The following is a 24,497-nucleotide window of genomic DNA, read 5'->3' as shown; positions in this document are numbered from 1 at the left end:
TGTAGGACTTACATTGCCTCCTTTCGAGACTTACTATAAAATTACAATAAGTGTACATATATAGTTCGATAGAACAGAATAAATATTTCAGAATTAGACCCAACTGATCTCCAACAAATATGCCAAAGTAATTTAATAGAGAGATGATAGGTTTTTCAACAAATGTTACCAGAGCAACTGGATATCCACACAGAAACAAAATGAATCTACTTTTACCTCACGTAAATTCTAGTTCAAAATGGATTCTGGACGTAAATATAGAAGCAATAACTATAAAATGAGCAGAAGAAAATAGAGGAGAAAGTCTTCATGAGCTTGGGGTAGGCAAAGATTTCGTAGACATAGAAGGCACGCATCATAAAAGCAAAAGCAATCAATCAAACCTAATAAAAGTAAAAACTTACCCTCTTCAAAAGACACCATTGAAAAAATGAAGAGGCAAACCATAGCCTGAGAGAAAATATTCTCCCTACCTATATATGAAAATGGGTTTTTATCCAGGTTATATGAAGAAGTCTTAAACCCTGTAATAAGGAGATAGCCCAGTTAAACTTGAAGAGACACTTAACAGTAAAAGATCTTCAAATGGCCAATGAATACGCAAAAACATGCTCCTTGAAGGAGCAGGTTAATATTACAATGAGTGTACCACCATATACCCACTGGTACAACCAAAATAAAATGGCTACAGTTCTTATAAATGTGTATGTTAAACATAGGTTTACTATTTGACCAACTATTTCATTCCTAAGTATTCACCCAAGAAAATTAAAACTTATGTGCACACAAATACCTGTATGTGCATGTCTTCAGCGGCTTTGTTCATAATCGCCAAAAACTGAAACAACCCAGCTGTCCGTCACCTGGTGATTGTATAAACAGTGATATACTTATAAAATGGAATACTACTCAGCAACAAAAAGAAACAACTGATCTGCCCGACAACATAGACGAATCTGAAATACCTAACACTGAGTAAAAGAAGCCAGATGTAAGAGAATATACTATATGATTTTATTTATATAGAATTCTAGAAGAGCAAAAGCTAGTCTTTGGTGGATGAAAGCAGACCAGTGGTTGCCTTGGGCTGGGTTAGAGAAGGCAAGGAGTGACTGACAAGGGCACCAGGGCACATTTTGGGGTGAAGAAAGCATTCTGTGTCTTGATTTTGGTGGTGGTTACACGGGTCCATACATTTGTCACAACTCCTCCAGCTGTACTTTCTATGCATTCTGTCATACATCAGTTATGACTTATGTTCATTTTTAAAAACGAGAGGACTTGGAAATAAATTTAAAAAGGAGGCTCCAATATCGAGTTGCTTTCAGAACATCACTCTTGATTTTCATGTGATCTATGAACACGGGGAAAGGGGTAACTTGGGAGGTAGGGTGGTTCTGGCTTTCTAGTAGGTACCTAGATAGTTTCGTCTCAACTTCTGTAATCTTACGTCCGTTATCTTTTTCTACCTTAAAAAAAAAAAAAAAAAAAAAGGAAGAAAAACAGGTTGACCAGGTTAATGCTATTGTATTTTGCTGGGTTCCATGAGACTTGCAGATTTGCCGTTCTCACTGACAATATTGTATTGTTCCCCAGCTGTGGATTTTAGAGGAGGAATGTTGCAAAGATAGTATGTCTCTTATTGATTTCCACGCCTGTTTATAGACTTCATGTTTATCTCAAGCCCATGTGGATGCTGAGAACAGAAACATAATGTCCCCTCCCTCCACAGCCATTTAACGAAACACTCTTCATCTGTTTCTCTCCTAAATTTTAAATAACATCTCTTGTTCCTTCAAGAGCATTAAGTAAGTATAGGCTGCTTGGCCAGTACATAGTTTGGAGAGCTTTTAAAAAGCTTGATAAAAGGGAACTCAAATTCTTCCAGGCTTCCAGTGATGTGGACGTACCACATTTTATTACTGGGGAACAAGATTTCCCATGGCTCAGTTAGGGCCTTTTTTTTTTTAATATTCTTTGGCCTGAAATTTGTAGGCTTTTGTGTAAGCAAATGTATGTGGAGGCCTTTACTGTCTGCTTACTCTTTTCCTTTTTTCACTCCATGCTTTTTGTAGCCTGAGTGATGCTCTTTTATAACAGGCTTTGTTATATCATGATATATTTAAATAGGACGTTAAGATGTGTATTCTTTTTTTGACTCAATAATTCGACTTCTAAGATTTTTTTTCTGGTAAATACTTCTAAATGGAGAAAGCCACCTAACCAAATAGCATTGTTGATGTTTTGTTAACCAAAGTTGGAAGCAACCTTAATATCCAAAATTAGGAGGAGTAATTAAGGTAATGTATCCATTTGCTATTCAGTGGAGTGCACCCTACAGTCATTAAAAATGATGGTTATGAAGACTGTGGGCAACACAGGGAATGCTAAAGATGCAACTTAGTGGAAAAAAAGCAGAATAAATGACACATCTACTATGAGAAAATGAAGAAAAATAGCCATATACACAGAAGTAAAAGATTTTTAAAAGATCTCCCAAATTGCCAGCAGTAGGGTGTTAAGATAGTAAAGCTGTGGGGCACCTGGGTGGCTCAGTCGGTTAAGCGTCCGACTTCGGCTCAGGTCATGATCTCACAGTTTGTGAGTTCGAGCCCCGCATTGGGCACTTGCTGACAGCTTAGAGCCTGGAGCCTGCTTCGGATTCCTTGTCTCCCTCGCTCTCTGCTCCTCCCCTGCTCATGCTCTGTCTCTCTCCCCTTCAAAAATAAATAAACATTAAAAAAAAAAAAGATAGTAAAGCTATGAGTTAACATTTTTCTCTATTTTTCTAAATTTTCTATAATATTATCACCAGGTTTATGATAGAAAAATCATCTTTCTTCCCCTCATCTGAAACACTTGAATGTTTGGGCTTTGGGCTTCCTGGTTGGTATGTCTTCAGGTGTCTACCTATCACCATTCACCCCTCATGCTTTTAAGTCCTTGTCTGTAGGACTCTGTTCTTTGTTGGCCACTCTCCTTGACGGTGTCCACTCCATGACTTGTAAATTTCATGCAGCGAGGGCAGGAGCATCCTGACCCAGTGGGCCTTGCCCTGAGTGTGTGCGTACGATTTGTCAACAATCAAGTATTTTATGGGGGTTTATGGGACTTCATTAAAGATGCTGGAGCAGGAGCACTGTGGGACATCAGAAGAGACCTCAGCAATAAACCGCAACTCCAAGCTTTGGAATGCAGTAAATGTTTAAAAGACTTCCTTCCTTTCATTACTGAATTTTACTTTACTTTTATACCAGTAAAGAGTTGTGTTTTATTGGTTGAAATTTCTTGATTCCGTTTCCCCAGGTCTGTTTAAAAGCTACATTTTATCTTTGAGGATGTTTGGCTCGTGGTAGAGGAAGGGCTGCCAGCGGATTCAATTAACTGGCAGAGCTCACAGATATTGTACATGGGTTTCTTTTTTTCTCCTTTTTCACAACTGCTACATAAACACAGCTGGGTTTAATATTTGTGGTAACAAAGATTTAACTTGAATCCTTGTACTCTGGGTAATTAACGCTTGGAATCTCGGCTACTTTTTCGTTCGTCCGTTTGTAATCCTCTGCATTTCTTTACTCTGGCTATCCAGATAATGAAGTGCGCTCCTCTAGGTCTTTGCCCTGCCTTAAAACTGCTTAATATTTGGCCGTTCCCACTAGAGAGCAGATGCTTTTCTTTGCAAGAATTGAATTTCTGTCAGCTCTTTTATGCATCATGTGTTTGGAACTGTAAGTGGATCAAGTTGTTCATCACAGCAGGGACACTGTGAAACACATCTATTATACACACTTCCCCCCCCCCCCCCCCTCCTGTTTTTTTTCTCCCCCGAGGAGGTGGAGATGCCCAGATCCCATTGGAAGATATCTCACTCTGTGGGGATGTATCCATGTGATCCACCATGGATCCGGCCTGGCTGCATCCCTGAGCGTGGAAATCTACATCCATCCAGCCCAGGATTGTTGCTGAGACAAATCCCGCTTTTATCTTTGTAAACACCGTGCACTTCATTAACTCCCAAATACACACCGAGTTTGGGTCACTAAATAAACCCACCGGGTTTAGCATAGCATGATGAGTGACATTTCAGTAATTGATGCCCTAGAAAATGTTAATTGTGAGTCCGCTATTTTATTTTTATGCTACAGTAGTGGCTAGGGTTGTTTTGGCTTTGGAGTGGAGTTGTATGGAAAAATAGTCACCATCTATGAGGCTCCTACTCTGTGCCAGGCACTGTGCTAGAGGCTCAGAAAATGTTGACATTTAATCTGGGTAACAGTTCTGAAACAAATGTGGTGGTGGGAGGGGGGGGTACTTTGCCCCTTTTTTATAGATGAAGAGAAGAGGTTAAGTCACCAGCAAATAGCCAGCATCTAAAGCAGAATTTGACCCCAGACTAAATCAGCACACTTTTGGGTATTGTACCTTCATGCTCAGGGTTTGCTAGACATACATTCATTCATTGGTCAGTCAACGCACTGATTCATTACACGTGCATGTTACATGCTGCGGTCCTTCCATTTGAGTTGCCTCATTCTTCTCAAGTCCAAAAGCCAGTTGGCTTTTAGTAACCAAGCACCTTTGTATCCATCCATCTAAATCTGAGCTGCTGGTGGTACTTGGAATTATTTATTTAGTTTTGCTTTTTCCATCAGAGCTCAGTGTGAATATGATCCAACTTCCCCAAGCAATGGTACCGTGTTCTTACAGTTTTCATTTTGAGAATTTCCATCCCTAGATTTAGCTTTGAACTGATGGGTAAAGATTCCCAGTCTGAGTAGTTTCGTTTGTCAACATCGCTTTGAAAGGCAGGAGTCTTGATGATGTTCCTGCTGTGATATACTCATCTTCTAGGTCTCAGATAGTGGTGGTGAGGGCAAAAGTGCCTTTTGGTACATTTTTAATAGATATCATTCAGTTTGCAGGAGTCATTCTGAGACGTTCACATGTCTGACTGAAATACCGCTGATCTATAGAATTAATTACAGTTAAACGGATAGATGGCTTTTGCCCATGAAGAACGTCATTAATCTCTTGATCAACATTTTTAGTTATGATTAACTTTAGTCTTCCTGCAAATACTTCAAATTAGAACCAGGCATTAGTGTCCTGGTTCATTAAAAATAGACCAACCCCTTTATTTTTGATTTGCAGTCCATTTTGTTGTTGAAAGATGTTGGCATTTAAAAAAAAATCGGCAGAGAATATGTTGTAAAAAAAAAAAAAAACGTATAACTTCCCTTTTGCAAGTGTGTATCTGTTTTTTCAAAGGTAACTTACATTTGTATTTTGTGCCTTGTGTTTGCAAGAGAATGGTTCTTGGTTTATTCATGTTGACAACTGAAAAGCCTTAGACCTAATTAAAAGAATTTCCACGAGCACCTTTACTGAACCATTTCATTACGCGGCACTGCACAGATTGCATTGTGAAACATGGTGATAGTTTAAATCTGACCTTTAAACCTAAACTGCCAGAAGTATGGGGGAGAAAACCCTTCTTTTAAAATACTCCCCGGATGCATGTATATATATAGGCATACTCGCATGCACATATTTGGTTAGAAATAATCCCCTTATTGAATGACCACCTAATAATATAAATACACATTTACTCAGAGCTCAGCTCTTGCTTGTAGCCTCCTTTAGCTTGGGCAGGATTTTCAGCTGCATTAATTGTGTGTGTGTGTGTGTGTGTGTGTGTGTGTGTGTGTGTGTGTTAAAGCTAAATTGTTTTATAGGGAAAACAAAGACAATTTCACTTCCTCTGGGCAAAAAAAAATGGGGGGGGGGCTTTTGGAAGAAGAAGAAGATTACAAATAGGTAGAAGAATGCAAAGTTGTTGCTTCTGTGTTTCAGTTTAAAATGCCAGTGTACTTAGATTCAATGCATGAGGTTGGGGGGCTGGAGGGCTCTAGTATGTGGTGCACTATTGTTAGGCAGATAGTGGAAATGGGCCTTTTTGTTTCAAAATTCTACTTTTTTACTCCAAGAGGGGCATTTTAAGGACTTGATAGTTTTTAAGATGCTCAACAAAGCCATCATAGCCTATAGTGAAGTAGCCATTCACATAATGAAAATTGATCCTTTTGTCTAACAAAAACTGCTTAGATAGTAAGGCTTGCCTCTAACTTTCTGACTTAATGCTCAACCAGTGAGATGTCAGGAGAGAGACAGAGGGGAGCAGCAGCCTGGGCCCCGAGGGTCATAGCCAGCTCCTGCTTGGAGCTCCACGTAACTAGCACGGTCTCCACTCCCCCATGGAGAACCAGGATCTTTGAGGGGAAAATGGGATGCAGAAGAAGCAATTAAAGCCAACTGAGGTCAAGGTACAACCATGTTCTCAAGAAAGAAACAGAAAAACAAGGAATGAGAGGAAGCAATAATGGAGATAGATTTAAGTTGGGGAAGAAATAAACCAGTATCAAGGACAAATCTAATTTGCTGGTCTTAAGAAATCCTGGCAGCAGTGAGAATCCATGAAGTTGCACAGACTTGGAGTAAGACAGACCTGGGCTTGACTTTGGTCTGGCCATGTGACATGGTGCTGTGGCTCACTTTCCTTATCTATATAGTGGGGATAACCATGCCTGTCTAGCCCAGTTGTAACTTTTTTTTTTTTAATTTTTTTTAACGTTTATTTATTTTTGAGACAGAGAGAGACAGAGTATGAACAGGGGAGGGGCAGAGAGAGAGGGAGACACAGAATCTGAAACAGGCTCCAGGCTCTGAGCTGTCAGCACAGAGCCCGACGCGGGGCTTGAACTCACGGACTGTGAGATCACGACCTGAGCCGAAGTCGGACGCTTAACTGACCAAGCCACCCAGGCGCCCCCAGTTGTAACGTTTTTAATACAATGCTGGGTATGAAAACACCTGCCATGGTGTTTGGTACCTAGTCAGGGGCTTGATAAATAACTAATTCCTCTTCCTTTCTCCTAATGAATTCCTGGTTTCAGACAGTAGGGTGGGATTGCCTTTACACATCAAGACTTTGTGCTTCAAATTTGAGGCAAGAACAAAGGCATTGGTAGATACACTGCCATTTTTCATTGCCCATGTGAAGGTAGTAGAGGGAGCCAATGTATCTGTGTCCCTGAAAATAGGAAAACAAGGCAATAGTTCCTTCTCTCCTCTCCAGACCCAGACATTGCCCCGGGGATCTTATAGCAGCCTTGATATCTAGTCTGTTCAGGAAAGGAAAAATCAATGTGGCTTGGTCCTTACAGGCCATTTAAAAAAAAAAAATTGTTTTTTAATGTTTATTTGTTTTTGAGAGAGAGAAACAGAGTGTGAGCAAGGGAGGAGCGGAGAGAGAGGGAGACACAGAATCTGAAGCAAGCTCCAGGCTCTGAGCTGTCAGCGCAGAGCCCGATATGGGGCTCAAACTCCTGAACCAGGAGATCATGACCTGAGCTGAAGTCAGACGCTTAACCAACTGAGCCACCCAGGAGCCCCCTTACAGGCCATTTTTAAAGGGAGAAAGAAAGTGTGATTCTAGTGCCTCTTTCCAGGTGCTGCTGGATGTCTGGGCAAAACAAAAAAATCTTTTAACTTCATTTCTTTTATCTATCTATCTATCTATCTATTTATTTATTTATTTATTTATTTTTGAGACAGAGAGAGACAGAGCACGAACGGGGGAGGGTCAGAGAGAGAGGGAGACACAGAATCCGAAACAGGCTCCAGGCTCTGAGCTGTCAGCACAGAGCCCAACGTGGGGCTCGAACTCACAAGACCACAAGATCATGACCTGAGTCGAAGTCGGATGCCTAACCAACTGAGCCACCCAGGCTCCCCCTTTTGACTTCATTTCTAACACTGGGCAGTTAAGGCGAGAAGTGGGGCCCCTTGCACAGGCTACCTGAGTCAGATTTTTTAAAACTCTCTGCTTGAAGTGTTGTGCCAGCCCTGAGGATGGTCATGGTTCCTGCCTTCCTAGAATGTCCAGCCTAATAGAAAAGAGACATTTATGGGATTGTTGCAACATGCACCATTTCACATTGAAGGAACGGTGCAAGGAGAGTATGTGACAGGGAACCTTGGTCTACTCTGAGGGGTCAGACCCAGGAAGTGATTATATTTGAGCTGAGACCTGGAGGATGATGGGTCGTTGTTCAGTACGGTAACCACTATTCGCCTGTGGCTACTTAAATTTTGATTGATTACAATGGAATAAGATAAAAACTTCAGTTCCTCAATCACACCAGGAGCATTTCGAGCACTCAGTTGCAGCTACCACAGCAGACGACACAGACAATAAATTATTGGCAGACGGGCCTATTGGACAGCGCTGGGTTGTGGGCAAGGGGGTCATGGTGTTGGGAGCACTCCGGAGGACCAGGCCCACCAGAGGTCTTGGGGTGCACGAGAGGCCAGTGTGACCGGAGTCCAGAGGGTGGACGCCATGGAGGGGATACAGAGCCTCGAATCTGAGAGAGGCTGAGGCCAATCACCCCGGGCCTTGCAGGCCAGGCTAGGACTTTAGTCTTTATCCTCCAAGCAGTGGGGATGCTACTGAAAGATCCTAACAATCAGAAGTGCATAAAATAGAAAGTCAAAGCATCCCTGCATAGTTCATGCTTGATACGTGGCGCTTTCGATTTTTGCCATATATACTGCTCAGCAACTTGCATTTTTCCCCGTCTGGCAGTATTTTGTAGATCCCTTTTCCTGTCAGAAGTGGATAGGAGCGTCTTAGAGGGGGGTAGGTGAATCGTGGGCCGTCTTTATCTCCACCTTCCTGCCTCCCCGCCCACAAGTTGCAACCGAGTAATAACAAAATAAATCCGGGGCGCCTGGGTGGGTCCGTTGATTAAGCGTCCGACTTCGGCTCAGGTCATGATCTCACAGTTCGTGAGTTCGAGCCCTGCGTTGGGTTCTGTGCTGACAGCGCGGAGCCTGGAGCCCACTTCGAGTTCTGTGTCTCCTCCTTTCTCTGCCCTTCCCCCGCTCACACACTGTCTGTCTGTCTGTCTCTCTCTCTCTCTCAAAAATAAGTAAACATTAAAAAAAGTAAACTAAAATAAAAAGAAACCTGTATCTGTTGCGCTGATAAGTTATCTTCATTCTGGTGGGGAAGAAGATATGTAAAAATACTGGTTATTCAGAAAGCTGAATATGAGGATGATGATATATACCACCCGAGAGCCCCTTTTGGAGTAGCAGCAAGCTGCCTGTGGCTCTTCTGGGGGAGCCTGACTACAGACAGCTCTCCTGCACTGGGTCCTGGCCATCCGCACCTGTTCCCAGCACATCTCCAGCATGGGGCCTGCGAAGATTAGGATCAATGGAAGGAGTAAGCTACTGTGCCCTAAGAGGTATTTGTTCTGACAGAGGGTGTCACAGAAAGGGGCTTTTTTTTTTTTTTAATGAAAGGATTTTGTTCAAGAATAGGATAAAGAATATCCCAGGCTTAGGGGTGGTTTGGAGACCTCTGAAATTCAGTAGAAGGCAGCGTTGGAAATGGAGCTTGAGCCGAGCCCATAGAGGGCCTTGAATATTGTGCTAAGAAATTTGGACTTTGATTATGTGAGCACTATAGAGCCACCAAAAATTAAAAAATTGTTTTCAACGTTTATTTTTGAGAGAGAGAGAGAGAGAGAGAGAGACTGAGACAGAGCGCAAACACAGGAGAGTCAGAGAGAGAGGGAGACACAGAATCTGAAGCAGGCTCCGGGCTCTGAGCTGTCAGCACAGAACCCAACATGGGGCTCGAACCCAAGAACCACAAGATCATGACCTGAGCCAAAGTCAGAGGCTTAACCGACTGAGCCACCCAGCACCACTGGAGCCATCAAAAATTTTAGAGGAAGGGAGTGATATGATGTAGCCTCTTGTTTTAGAAAGGCAAGTTCACGCAAAGGTTGTCTTAGACCAGGGTGAAAATAGAAGGGCCACCACTTGAAAGATGGTCGCAATAGTCCAGGTAAAAGAGGAAGCATGAATACCAAAGCAAATTAGGCTATCCGCTATATCCACTATCCATTTTACGCCCCTTATATTGTAATCTTCACAACGTAAGTAGGTTGCAGATACGTCATTTTACAGCAAAGGAAATGGAAGCTCAGAAAGGCTAAGAAAGTAGGAAAGCCAGGTTTCTGATCTTAAAATTAGGTGAGTCAGGCTGCCCTGCCACCTGAGGAGTGCATGGGGACAGAGAAGCAGGTGAAATCAAGATCTGTGAGGTAGAGCCTTCAGTGACCAGGTGAAGCAAGAACACGGTGCGGGGGGTGGGGGTGGGGTGGGAAATACTGCTTTTGTCGTTGCACATGTTGCATTTACAGTGTTAAGGCTGGGCTGGCTGTCCGCCTCGACTGCTTCAGCATCCGGAGGTTCGTTTTCCCTGCGGTTCCGGCTTCATCCAAGCGGTGGCTTTCTGCAGAAGGGGAATGGATGGGTAGCTGTTTCTCCCCCAGTCCTTCCCGACTGAGACCAGGTTCTTGTAGTGATCAGTCTGCTTGAAGAATGTGATCCTAGACTTTCCTCCAAGCAGAATGGCTCAGCCCCTGGAAATGCCACTTAGGATATCAAAACATTCTTTCGCCTGTTCCTTCATGTAGCAGCAAGGGCTGAATGGTTGCACCAGCCAAGCACTGCTGGCCCTTCTGGGAACTCAGTCGAGCAGGAGATGTGGTAGCCGCAGTTCACCTCTGCGGTCCAAGCGGCCTCAGCAGGGTGTCATTAACCCTGTTTTAGGGGTCAGGGAAGGCTTTGCAGATGAGGGGACATCTGGATTCCCTCTTTTCCCTTAACCCAGGGCAATCTTTCATTTGACCATTAAGGAAAAATACCTCATTTAAATTCTTTATTATAAAAGGAACATATGCTTTTTAATAAAGGATAATCAAAACAATCAAAAGTGCATAAAACGGAAAACAAAAGCATCCCTGCATACTTAAAGTTTGATACATGGCATTTTAGATTTTTACTACGTATATAAGCATATATATATGTATATGCATATATAAATTTTTAAATGATTCATGCTGTATATATTGCTCTGCAACTTTCATTTTTCCTCCCACTTGGCAGTATTTGGTGGACATCTTTTCACATCAGCTCAACTGCTATCACATACTTCTTAGCAGTTATGCAATATTTCGTTGTGAGGATGTGGTATAATTTACTTCCTTGGCCCCCGTTTATGGGCATCTGGATGCTCTCTCAGAGGGTGAATAGATGTTCACAAAAAGGACAGGAAGGGACAAGAGACCACGCTGTCTGAGTAGTCACCGTGTGTATGGGCTGGAGAGCGGTGTAGGCTTCTGGATAGTAATTCACTACCCGTCCAATATACGTTAAGTGGGGCTGAGGGAAGTGAGGCCAGTTGAGCAGAGCGTCAACAACGACTCTTGAGACATTGCGATGTTTTTCTGCAGGCGGTGATGGCCAAGGGCGGGGGCGTTGAAGGATTTTGACGGAGGGATTGAAGTGACTGGATTCGTATGTTTCTGACGTTACTGGGACAGCTGTGGGTGGGTGGCACTGAGGGGACACTGGAGACCGAGAGCTCGTCTAGGAAGCTACTCCACCAGTCTGGGCCAGAGAGGGTGGGTGGAGCTGGATGGCACAGTGCCCTGGTCATGGGCACGGAGAGGAGAGTGCAGATTTGGGACCTGTTTGGGGTGGTGCTGGTAAGATATGGAGGGTGGTAGTGGGTGAGGAAGGAGAAGTGTGGAATCTGACATCTGCCTCTGGCCCTGGAAAAGAGGAGCTGGGTGACACTGCAGTGACCAAGATGGGATGCGGGGCGGGGTGGGGGGAGAAGCTGATGCATTCGATTCAGTATCCTCTTCTGTTTGTTTGTCTTCCTCCCGATACCTCATTAAAGGAGGAAGCCATCCTCATCAGTATTTCCATCGCCCTCAGATTATGCCCAGCGAACCCCGATGTTAATGATTTGACCAGAACCCCTGCGAGTACTCCCGGCAAGTTCAGTTTTAGATGTATGACTGTGGGTTATGTTAAGCCTTCGTCGGCCCTCGCTTTTATTTAAAGGACAAAATGCTATCGCCGGTTATCGGATGCACATATGCTTGAAGTTTCCAAGTTGGAAGTGCTGACAGCAGCTTCTCCATGTTGCCGGGTGAGGAGAGGTCTTCCGAAGTCTTGGCCTAAGTGGTCACGGGGGCAGCGAGAGCCCAGGACCACTTGGCTGGTTTCAGACCAGCTGGGGCAGGCGGGAAGGCACACACTCGTATTTGCTCAGTTACAATCAGCAACGACTTCTTTGTGTAAAATGATAATGAGGCCATTAGGAGAGGCTCACCTGAAGTGCAGCGTTGTGAATCCAAGGTAATTAAACACCTCCCGAATGAAAGGGAAAGGCCGGGGAAGGTTAAGTGAGGAATAATCTGCAGCACAGGTGGCCCAAGGCCTTTGAGGAGCTAGGAGAGTGACAGTGGCGTGCACCATTTCAAAGGATGGAAATGTCACCCTAGTCCCTGGGAGAGGCAGCATTTCTGTTACTGGGAGGGTGGGAAGTGGGCCATATATATATATATATATATATATATATATATATATATATTTTTTTTTTTTAACATTTTAATGAAGCATGTTTCTTTTTCACATTGCTGTTTCAAGTTGAAAGTCCGTGACAGAGTCTGCCTGGGTGCCGAGTGGCCTGCCTTGCTCTTCATGGGCTCTCACGACTGGCGCGGGGCTTATGTGCCCCAGAACAGGAGAGGTCACCATCAATGGGATATTTACTCCCAGGTGTTGAGACATACTCAGAACTCCTTCTAGAGGAAAACTGTTTTCCTTGGCCTACTTCCAAGCAGAGAGAGGGTAACCAACCCCCTCTGTGAATATTCCCATCGCTTCTGACTTCCCAGAGAAGGACATCAGCCGTAGCCCGACCTTCGCTCAGTTTACTGCTCAAACACATAGCACGCCCCATTAGCAACAGCACGGGATTTTTTTTCCCTCGGCTCGGCAAGCCCTCCATGGTGACTTACTGTGTGCCAAGCACAGCGCTCCATGACTTCGTGTGCCCTTCCAGCTCATCTTCACAGGCTCTGGCAACAGAGGATTTTTTATCCCTTCAGTTTCTTCAAAATCTCTGCTGTCTCCGTAGCGTTATTCGTAATGGCCAAAATGCGGAGACAACCCAGGTGCCCATTCCTTAGATAAATACATGGGATAGATAAGATGTGGTATGTCCGTTTGGCGGAATATTATTCACCTGTGAAAGAGAATGAAGTATTGATAAGTGCTACAACGTGGAGTAACCTTGTTTATAATGAGCATGATGCGAAGTGAAGGGAGCCAGTCACAAAAGACCGCATATTGTGTGACTCCATTGATGTGAAATGTCCAGAATCGGCAAATCCATAGAGAAAGAAGGGGGATTCCTGGGTACGTAGGACAGGGTGAAGGAGGGAGGTGGGGGGAGACTGGTCGGGAATGAGAAGTAACTGACGGTAAGATGAGTTTCTTTTGAGGGTGATAAAAATATTTGGGGATTAGGTAATAGTCATAGTTCTACAACCTTGTCATTATACTAAATAAAAACGGCTGAACTATATACTTCAAATGAGTGCATTTTATGGTATGTAAAATATATCTTCGTAAACCACTAAAAAATCCCTCATCAGAAGCTTGTTAGTAAGAAATAATGTCCTAGGAGCATTTCTAAAGTCTATGTAATCTATCCCAGATCTGGGATCCTTAATATTTTTAGGTTCACAGGCACCTTTAGGGATCTGAGGAAAAGTGTGGAGCCTATGCCCAGAAAAATGAGCATCACTCATTCATATTAAAATTTGTAGATGATTCATGGGCCGCCTGCATCTAATTTTTCTATTTTATTCTTGAATAATGTCAGGCCGTTGCGTAGTCCTACATCTAAGCCCATACACCTTCCTGAAATGTCACCTGTGTGCTTAAAAACCGTCATTAGGTTTACATTTCCCTCAAGAAGAAGGAAAAAACTCCTTAATGTACTCACAGCACCTCTGACCTCTGCCTCCCTCCCGCCCCCCGCCTCGTTTTATAAAAGCCATATTCTCCACCATTCTCTCCACGGAACCTACAGTCCTTTCTATTCGCTGAACTCCTTCTCACCATCGGGTTTTTTTCCCCTGTGTTTGGTACTGTTCCTTCCCCTCTTTGCCAAGTTATACTTCCCCCTCCAGATTTCTTTTTTTCTTTTTTTTTTTTTAGAATTTTTAAAAAATGCTTATTTATTTTTGAGAGAGAGGGAGACCCAGAATCCGAAGCAGTCTCCAGCCTCTGAGCTGTCAGCACAGAGCCTGATGCGGGGCTGGAACCCATGAACTGTGAGATCATAACCTGAACCAAAGTCGGATGCTCAACCGACTGAGCCACCCAGGCGCCCCCACCCTCTAGATTTCTGTTCAAGCCTGATTCCCTCTAGGAAGCCTTCTTTGACCTCCTTAGTGAGCTCTGTCATACACACATCACAGTAGCAAGGTCACACGGATTGGTATTTTCCTTACTGGAATGTCAGCTTCATGAGGGCAGGGCCCATGTCTGGTCCTGCTCACCATTGACTCAAGGCTACCACATTGCCATGTTCCCGGGGTACTTTTCATATGGAACACAGTGTGAATGGTGTGCCCGGAAGTTGTGCAGTGTGGCATCCTGAGGGGGACGGAAAGCATGTTCAAAACAGACCAGGAAGCTTGATGTTGTCTCTGTTACTGGGGGCAACAGCCACCATGTTACACAGTCTTTCCTGCATTGAGGATTCACAGGGAAAAATCTCTTTTAGTTCCCACTTCCAGGAAAACGTGTTTTCATTTGTTCGGCTGGTTTGTTTGTAATACGTGGATACAAAGAATCTCACAACTCGTGTTTCTCTTTTTGCTTTGACCACGAGGAGGCCCTTAAGTCAAATTTGCAATGTAGTTCTAGCCACCATGTAAGACCTTATAGCTTACATTTATATGCTAAGTATTTCTGGTGGCTTTTCCCAGTTCCATGGCTTTCTTGTCTATTTTTTAAAATCTCTTGAGGAAATATCTACAAGCTGCTACTGTTTCTTCAGAGCATGAAGTATATAATAATTTATATTATACATATATTTATATACATTTGATAAACAATTTTTAATATACTTATTTAATGTAGAGTATGAGGTGTGAGATATATATTGTGTGTTCTAAATAAGCCATTTATTTCTAATATATAAGTAAGTAATAATATGTAAGTAATTTGAAAAGGAAGAGTAATTTGGCACCAAGATAATGTGTGTGGTTTGGGCTCAGATTATAAGACTTTCAATTCATATTCCAATTAACCACTTCTTGGGTTTGTTCCTAGACCTGTATTCTAACCTCTCTGAGACTCTTTCCCCCTTGTGAGACAGGAACACTAATCCCTTCCTTGCAAGATTGTTGACAGAATTAAATTAGAAAATTGATGTGAAAGCACTTACCTGGTACATTGAAACTACTTAGAAAGTGGTTTTGTTTTTGTTCTTATCTGATACCCTCTAATAGGAACGACCTTCTATTCCAGTTGGAAAACCTACCCTAATACTGAATGCAATTTTGTCCTCCCAGCAGCGGCGATATTAAAGCCATCCCCCGCCCGGGGAATTGCTGGAGCTCCGTGCGTGTTGGGCTTAGCTGGCCATGCTCCCACCCTGCCCTCAACCTGTGTCTCCTCTCTCTCTCTCACCAGATCTCTTCACTGAAGAACCGGCTGAAGAAGGTCTCCACAACTACGGGGGATGGTGTGGCCAGGGCCTTCCTCAAAGCCCAGGCCGCTTTCTTTGGCAGCTACCGAAACGCTCTGAAAATTGAGCCGGTGAGTAGCTTCTTGGCATTTACAAATCCATGTTTGGTCAGGGCTGAGAAATGTACCGCAGGGGTCACAAGAAGCCAGCTCTTCATCTGGTTGTTGAATTCACCTAGAGTGAGTGTGTGTGTGTGTGTGTGTGTGTGTGTGTGTGTGTGTGTGTGTGAGAGAGAGTGGTGAGGCCAGGAGGGCGCCCTCTCCTCGCCCTACCTCTTGGCATAAAGAGGTCGTACTGCCCCTGTGACTGTTAAGATCCCTCCCCTCCCGGGTAGCCCCAGCTGCATGTAAATACGGTGCCCAGACCTCACACTCACCTGCTCTCACTGCGGATCCTCTCCACTTAACCAATGGGGAAACTGAGGCTCAGAGAAGCAACACGACTTGCTAACCAGCGGAGGAGCCGGATAGTCCCAAAGCCTGTGCTTTCCCTCTCTGTCCCAGTGCCTTTTTCCTTTAAAGGGGCCTCTACTCCACCCTTGAGAAAGCAAGGTGTCCTGGGGATTCACTTCTTAGGTGCGGCCAAGGTGGAGTGTGCAGAGGACTGGGAAACAGTGTTACCCGCCTCCATGGCCCTTCAGCCTTCCTGAGCCTCAGTTGCCTCATCCATGTCCCCCGCCTGCCCTGTGAGGTGAGAAGTTATTGTGGAGATCTCAAGGCATCGGGTCAAACCAAAGAAAGTACCGACTGTCCCAACTTCAGTGGGAAGCTTTCATCTGATACCCCTCTACCCGGCCCACTCCTGGCCAAGGAGAACGGAGAAGTTGGCTTGGGGACCTGGGTCACTCTGTATAGGAGAGAACGTGGAGGGCAACCTTGCCGACAGCCCTTTTCTGTCAGGAGCACAGAGTTCCCTTCATCCTGAGCCGGCGGGTGATGGCAGCCGACCCCCGGTCGGAGTGGGGATGAGGGACCAGCTTAGGCTGCGCTGTCGGCCAGGCCTGTTTGTTTCTGTCTTTTGTTTTAACTTGTAGCATTTTATTGTCTTAAATGACAGCAGGTGAGTATATGTCGGACGGTACATTTCGTGTGCAAACTCTGACAGTGACTCTCGGTTATGCTTCCCCATGAGCCACAGTTATATGTTAAGATTTTTTTTTTTTACCACTTTGATTCGGTCATGTGTCTCAGCGAGACCCAGAATAGGAGCAAACACCTGCTTTCCCTTCACCCAGGACATACTGTCCGCAAAGTGGGGGTCAGGGAGCGGCGGCCTCGTGCCACCAGCCTCCTGTTCCTTGTCTCCCGTCTCGCACTGAGGCCTCACTTGCTGAGCTGCCTCAGCCTCAGGCAGTGTCATGGTCACGTAACAGAAGGGATGCACTCTCTTCGAGCTTCCTGTGAGCGACTTCCCTGAGGTCCTCTAAAGCCCTTAGTTAAAGCACATTCTCTAGGTCTGCCTCCTGGTCTCCAAGCGAGGCAGCTCTCGTTCTGTGTCCTGACCTCGGGCCCAGCCAAACCAGTCAGGTTTAGGGCTGATTTGAGCGCCCGTATAATTCAAGAAAAATTTGGCTGTCTTCCCATCCCTAGAAGGAGAATGGGATAACTGGCCCGGTCCTTCCCCTGTGTTGCTGGGAACTGACAGACGTGCGGTGTCTCCACTTTTAAAACGATCTCGTTATCGTCGTGTATGTGTCGAGAATCCGAAGGCTGTTGAATCTTGGTAGGCATTGCTGGATATATGATCTGGGCACAAGTTGCTCCTCAGAAGAAGTTTATGGTTGTACTTTGCACTTGGCTCTAAAAGGCATTGGGTTTAAGGACGGAAGCCCTGGAGTTCAAAGCCTGGCTGTGTACTTCCAAGCGGTACGACCTTGAACAAGCCACTTAATCTCTTTAAACTTCAGTGTCTTCACCTGTGAAATGAGGATTAGAATACCTATCATTCTGCATCCCCAGATGGTTATAAGGATCAAATAAGCCATAAAATGTTTCATAGGGAAGGTGAAACTTGACCTGGGTCTGATGGTTTAGGTTTGGAAAAAGAAAGAGCCTCCGTTGGTGTGGTGGCTGTGGAGTTAACTGAGCGAGCAGAGGCTTGGAGGCAGTACCCCTCACGGCCACTCTGTCTGGGGCCGTGAGTTTGGGTAAGGAGAGGGGGCTGCAGGAGAGAGGTTGGAGCCAAATTTGACAGAGCCTGGGATGCTAGACTAGAAGTGTAAACTTCACCCCCTAGGGAATGTTAGTTTTTCAGCAGAGATATGTTTGAACAGTAAATACAGGAAGCAGGACCAGGAGACCGTCAGGGGGACTCAGAAGAGAGCCCTCTGGTGGTGACACCGGGAAGAGGTACCATGAAGAAGAAATGTCTAGATGGGTCTACAAAGGTAAAAAATAAAGGGCAAAGATAAAAAATTATGGGGCAAGAAATGTCAAAATGCTTCCCAAGACTTCTGGGAGAAGATGATGATGCCCATAAGTAGAAAAAGAAAAAACTTAATGCAAAGGTGTTCCCAGTAGCTGTATTCATCATGGTAAAATCATAAACAGACTAAGTGTTCCGAATAGGCAACTGGTTAAATAAATTAAAAAATATCCATCTGCTAGAATATTACATAGTCGTTAAAAGTAGCATTTTGAGGATAGGATAATGAGTTTGGTTGTAAACATGGTACCTTTCGTGGAGTCTCAGCTGCCATTCGATCGTAAAATGCACCCTTACTTTAGGTACCATTACGAAACAGGAAAGGGTGCTGCCGATGACAATTGGATGCCATCAGTTGTAAGACACATCCAGATTCCAGAGATGTGTGTGTCTGTGTGAAGAAATCTGCGTCCTAGAATCAGTGAGATATGGCAGATTTGTCGTGCTTTCTGTCCCATTCATCTGCTCCCAAAGACGTTTTTTCTGGAAGGCCGGGAGGGAAGCCAGAGGGCCTAAAATTTTCTGGCCAAGAATCATCACCATGTTACCTGGATGGTTTTTGAACCATAGTTTTAATTCTAGGCAGTTCTTCTCATCCGAAAGATGGGATAACAACACTTTCCATGCAAGATTGTTTGGGGGATTAATTAAAATATTGACTGCAAGGCACATGTGAGCCCAAGAAGGGATGACGGACAGGGAGCACCGGCCACATGGGGGTGGCGTGGGGAATGGTGCCTTGGGTGGCAGTCAGCACAGTGCTGAGAGGGAGGTTAGGATGACCTCCCCGGGGCCACTTGTCTTTTAGTTGTTTCTCTCGTTATAAAAATAGCACCTGTTCTTGGTTTAAAAAAAAAAAAAAAAAGTTTAAAGTAACAGAGAACTAGAAATGAGAAAACACCCGTGATCCCATCATCTGGAATTAAGACATATTAGCATGTTTCTACCTAGGCCTTAGGGTTTGAGGGTCCTTTTTGTTTCATTCTGATTGTTTTTTTGGTTTTTCACTTTCAGACAGTTGAGGTATTCCTGGCAAAGCTGTCCAGTTCCCAGTTAATTTGGTTATGCCTTTAGTATATTGCAAGCATTTTTTCACATTATATAAAAACTCTTCTTAAACATCATTTGTAATGGTGGCACATATCTCATCAGATGACCCCAGTGGTTCTCAACCCTGGTGTGGATCAGAATCACCTGTGGGGCTCTTTAAAAAGGCAAGGGTCTGAGGTTTGTGTCAAGTTCCCACAGGCTGCCATCCGTTCTGAGGCCCACCACCTTATCCTAACGCTGGTTCTTTTGATCGTCGGTAAGCTTTCACCATTTTAAATCACACTGTGATGAACATCTTTATATAAATCTTCGTGCACGGGCTGAATCATTTCCTCAGGCAGAATCCCTGACGTGGATTCACTCGGTCAAAGGATCGGGGTACACTGAGGCCTTTGAGACATAAGGGGAGGGGAGAAAGCTGGTGTCCAGAAGCAGGCGGTAGCCTGGAGGGGAGAGCCTCTGAGGCAGACTGCAGCACAGGGCCCAAGCAGCAGCCTTGTGTGCGGAGAACATTCCATGGCTGATGGCAGAGGAGAGCCCGCGGGACGGAGGGCACAGCCAGCCGCTGGGAGCTCCTGTGGCTTGTCTGCTATGGCCACTTTGTCGCATGCCCACGGTGACCACCACGCTGCTACGGTGTGGCGGCCTCCCACCCTGGGCCAACCCGCGTAGTCGCGGGACTTGGGTCACCGCAAAGTCACAGCGTTTGGGTTTTTTAAAACACGAGACATGACAGACTAGACTTGTGCTCCTTTCTACTCTGCTTGGCGGCCAGCTCCTGCTGTGCCCCTTGGTGCCCCCCTGGCTTTGGGAGGAGGGCGAGCCCCAGGCTGAGGGGCCCAGAGCTCACTGGAGACTTTTAACTCTTTGGCCTTTTTTTTTTTTTTGTCTCTCCTACTGGAAAAATTTCAAAATGCAGCTGGCTGGGGAATCTTGAGCTTCATTTTCTTTCCCCTGCCCGGAAGGGAAGAGGGAGGCAGCCCCCTGCTGAGGCCGGCCACATGCCAGAGCTAGGCTGCTGCCGTCCATGCCTTCTGCCGTGTGCTTGTGCCCGGCCAGGAGGGCCTGCGTTGGCTCCCTGGCAGTGTCTCTTCAGGGCCCCCGTGAAGTCTTTCTCCCAAGGGTCTGAGACTGAGACACCAAGGGTGTCCAGTTAGAGCCAAGTCTACCTGCTCGGCGGCCTCCCACGAGGCTGGAGCCTGGTTCATCTCCAAGTCGGTCCACATCTGTGATGTCAACAGTTCCCTACAAATGCCCCCTTACTATCTGTTTTACAGGGCCGGGGCGGGGGGGGGGGGGGGGGGGGGGGGGGGGGGGGGGAACAAAGGCCCAGCTGGCTGGTGACTTCCTGGTGAGCAGTAGAGCCAGGAGGCAGCCTCAGGTCGGCCTGACTCCAAAACTCAGGTTCCTTCCACCACACCCTCTTGCCTGTCTTTGTTCTGGTTTCCTCATGCTCCGTGTTAACGACTCTGTCTCTGCATTTCCAGCTCTGGGCCCGGGGCATGACACAGTGCAGGCATCAATGAGTATGTTCTGGAATAGCAGGTGGCAGGACGGTTGAAAGAAAGTAAGGAACAGAGAAGTGTATGAGGCCAGGATTGTGCTCAGGGTGTTCAACACAAACCCGCCGCATCCTGCCTTGTCTCTGAGGCTTTGGAGGTTGGTGCTACCTGGCAGAGGGGAGGGTGTCTGCAGATCACGGGACCCATTTTTCAGTCACCCAGAGGATATGAGGCGCAAGGCCCAAGATATTTAACAGTATCGGCCACGCCAACTTGCTCTCTTCCACTTAAAGGACAGAACCACAAGCAGCGAGGCAGCCCCGTTCGGAAAAACCCCCTTTATCCATGTCAAGCGGCGGCCCAGGCTCCAGCTCATTTATTTAGGCCTTTCTTGCTCTCTGACACGCCTCCCTAGCAGTTGCCAGGCAACTCTGGGAGGAGCAGTGTGTGTTAGGGATTAACTAGTTAGGGCTGGGGTCCTTTTTGGCAAGAAGGGGATGAAAGACAAATGATTTTAATTGCTGGCCCAAGGATCCTTTCTGTGCCTGGTGGAAGATTGCAACTTTTCGAGGATAGGTGACAGCAGTGTGGTTCTTGAATTTGCCTCGAACGAATGAATTTTTAAGACTCTTACTTTTGCCACACTCCTTTGTTTAAAATTATATCATCGCGAAATCTGAACGAGACTAACCCTACCACCCTCCCTGTGGAAGACGAGCCACAGTGGCCTCAGTTTTAAAGAACTTTCCAAAAGAGAATTGGGTGCTTCCATTTCATCCCTTTTCCTGTTCAGAGTTTCTCGCAGCTCACACGTGGAGTCATCTTAAGGCAGTGCATTTGAAAGTAGCCGTTCCCACCTCCGGCCCGCTGCGCGTCTTGGTAAATGTTAGCAAAACTGACGCCTCCTGTTCTGGGATGGTCATCTGCCGAAAGGCCGGTATAGATGGAGCGCCATGAGAGTTGTTGACTTGGCAAGCCGGTGCGGCTGTCTCTGGGCCAGCCTGCCAGCCAGACCCCCCCGCACCCCCTCCCCATGAATGGAGCACAGCCCCTGCCCTCAGGGAGCCGGCGCTGGGGTGGAGGCAGTGAACCGAGCGAGCATCACTGTTGTATGTTCTGCAGGAGGCCATGCGGGCAGCATCCTGCTCGCTTCGTCTAGCCCAAGAGGCCCAGCTTCCAGATCAGCTGTGGGTATGCTGGCATCATCCACCTTACAGCCCCTGATTTTGCACGTGATTCTGCTGAGTCATATTTATCCACCTAAAAAACCCCTTAAAGACGGAGAAGTTAAGATGAAAGCAGATTGATAGCCTGGCTTTCAAGCATGAGCGGGTGAGGCTGTGTCGGAACGGGTCGGAAAAACACCACGTACGTCTGTGTCCTGGTTGAGTGACACCATTGATCTCATGGTTTCAAAACAGCGCAACTGTGTGTGTGTGTTCATTTTCGGCGTGCCAGAAAATAGAAGAATGTTTAGACACCAGAAAAATTAAAACATCACGACCGTCCCACTGAACTAGCCCAACTACCTCAACCACCTTTCGTAATATTCTCTTAAATTATTTTTTCATTTTGCAAAGCGTCTACATAGCTGCTGTCAAATCTAAGTGAGAAGTTTGTTTCCCTTCCGTTTAACACCACCTCCCACGCATTTCTGGATAGCTGCAGAGCATTCTTTGAGGCATAGCTACCATAATTTCTGGAACTACTCACATCGGACCTCTAGGTCGTTTCCAGTCTTGTAACGCTATAGTTAATACTGCGCCGAACATCTTTGTGAATAAAGCTCTGAAACAGCATTTCGAGGGCTCCCGAGTAGAAGAAATACAAGTGAGATGCAGGGACCTGACGGGGCGCCAGCGCGTCACCAGGTGGGAAGGAGCAGATTTACACTGACCCCGTCTAACAGCTCGGGGCGGGGAAGCATGAAGAGCGCTTTGTGGTATGAGCGGCCTGCTCTCCACATAGGCTAGCGGAGGGCACCCAGAACATATATAAGGGTGTTACTAAGTTATGCCTCCATCTTGTGCTAAAAAAAGGTTTGAGGACCCTTCAAAACAATGTGTACTGCAAGACAAGAGTCAGGATGTGAGGGAAGCGGGGGTGGTGGGGGGAGGAGAAAGCCCAGAAGAGGCCGGTGTGTGCGCCTCTGTGCTGTCAGATTCTCCACACAGCTTGGGAGTATAGGGCTGGACGTGGAACCCACGTCTGTCTTCCAAGCCCACGCTTTTCTTTTTTCTTCCTTTTTTTTTTTTTTTTTTTTGGTGGTAAAACGTAACATAAATTTTTTAACTTTAACCATCGCTAATGCCGTTTGGTGGCGGTAGGGACAGTCCCGATACTGTACAACCACCATCACTATGTGTTTTCAACATTTTTCATGACCCCAAACAGGAACTGTGAGCCCCGGAAACAATAGCTCCCCATTCCCCCAAACCACCAGCCCTCGCTAACCTCTCATCTACTTTTTATGAATTTCCCTATTCTAGATACATCATGTAAGTGAAATTAGATCATATTTGTCCTCCTGTGTATGGCTTATTTCACTCAGCGTAACATTTTCAGGGTTCGTCCACGTTGTAATGTGTGTCAGCCCTTCATCCCTTTTTAAGGCTAAGTGATATCCCACCGTATATATGTACATACCCCATTTTGCTTATCCATCCTTCTGCTGATGGACACTTGGGTGGCTACCACCTTTTGGCTATGGTGAATACTGCTGTGAACATTCCTGTGCATCTATCTGCGGGCGCCCCTGTTTTCAGTTCTTCTGGGTATATACCTAGGAGTGGAATTGTTGGGTCATACGGTAATTTTATTTTTGAGGAGCCACCAAATTGTTTTCCACACAGAGCCCATGCTGTCTTTAAGCAGACAGTGGTGTGTTTATGAAGCATGGATATGTACCCATGAATATTCTGTAGGAAAAGTTGGTGAAAGATTTTATTTTTCCAGTTTATTTTAGGCAAGCAGATAGGGAATTAAAGCCAAAACCTACAGTCCTGAGCTACACAGATGCATCGACGAGAGGAACCTTGAGTGGACTAGAGAAGGGGCTAGTGACTTACTGGTCACTGTTTTTTCTCCGTGTAGTGTTCATCCCAGGTCAAGATCACAACCCTGGGAATGAAGCAGGGAGAGGAGAGGTGTGAACACCTCCGGGACCCCAGGGACCACCACTGTAGCTCCATGGGTCTGAGCAGCCGAGGAGGCAGAGTGGGATGGACAGAAGATGTCTTGAGCCACCTGGGTTTTTGTCCTGGCTCTGTCATCTGCCAGAAGATGACCTTGGAAACCACTTAACTTCTCTCAGCCTCAGTTTTCTCATCTGTAAAATGCAAATAATGCCTACCTTACAGGGCTGCTGAGAAAAACACCAGTAATGTATGTCAAGCACAGCACAGTGTTTCTGCTGACAGTAGATATTAACTAAATGATAGTGACGACCATTCCTGGGTCAAGGGAGTAAAGGAGGAAGAGGAGAATGCCATCTTCTGGAACAGTGGGGTCCATTCTTGCTTAAGTGTCAGATTACCTGAAACCAGTCACAACACAGTGAGATTCTGGCCCATTTATTCCTGTCTTTTGAAGTAACTGAAAGTTTGGCTTTTATCTCAAATGCTACATAAAGGATGTGTAAGAAGACACATAATATCAAATAAATACTGAAGGAAATAATTATTAATGGTATTGCTCACCAGCACTTACAGGCAAATACGGGGGTGGTAGGTACCAAGGGTTTAAAATTAAGAAATACATTAGAGTCGATTTTCTTTAAATGCACAAGAGAAAATATGGTTAATATTTTTTTCTGTTTC

General features: G+C 45.5%; 1 protein-coding gene across 1 annotated transcript in view; it reads left to right on the top strand.

Annotated features, from left to right (window-relative positions):
- DENND1A (DENN domain containing 1A) overlaps nt 1-24,497 on the top strand; it is a 436,275-nt gene that overhangs the window by 266,868 nt on the left and 144,910 nt on the right. Inside the window, exon 12 of the mRNA XM_049630950.1 lies at nt 15,649-15,774. Coding sequence (XP_049486907.1) covers nt 15,649-15,774 — 126 coding nt within the window. The remainder of the gene's footprint in view (nt 1-15,648; nt 15,775-24,497) is intronic.

The sequence above is a fragment of the Panthera uncia genome, chromosome D4 (assembly GCF_023721935.1).
Source record: "Panthera uncia isolate 11264 chromosome D4, Puncia_PCG_1.0, whole genome shotgun sequence".
Taxonomy (NCBI): domain Eukaryota; kingdom Metazoa; phylum Chordata; class Mammalia; order Carnivora; family Felidae; genus Panthera; species Panthera uncia.
This window is presented reverse-complemented; position numbering and strand designations above follow the sequence as displayed.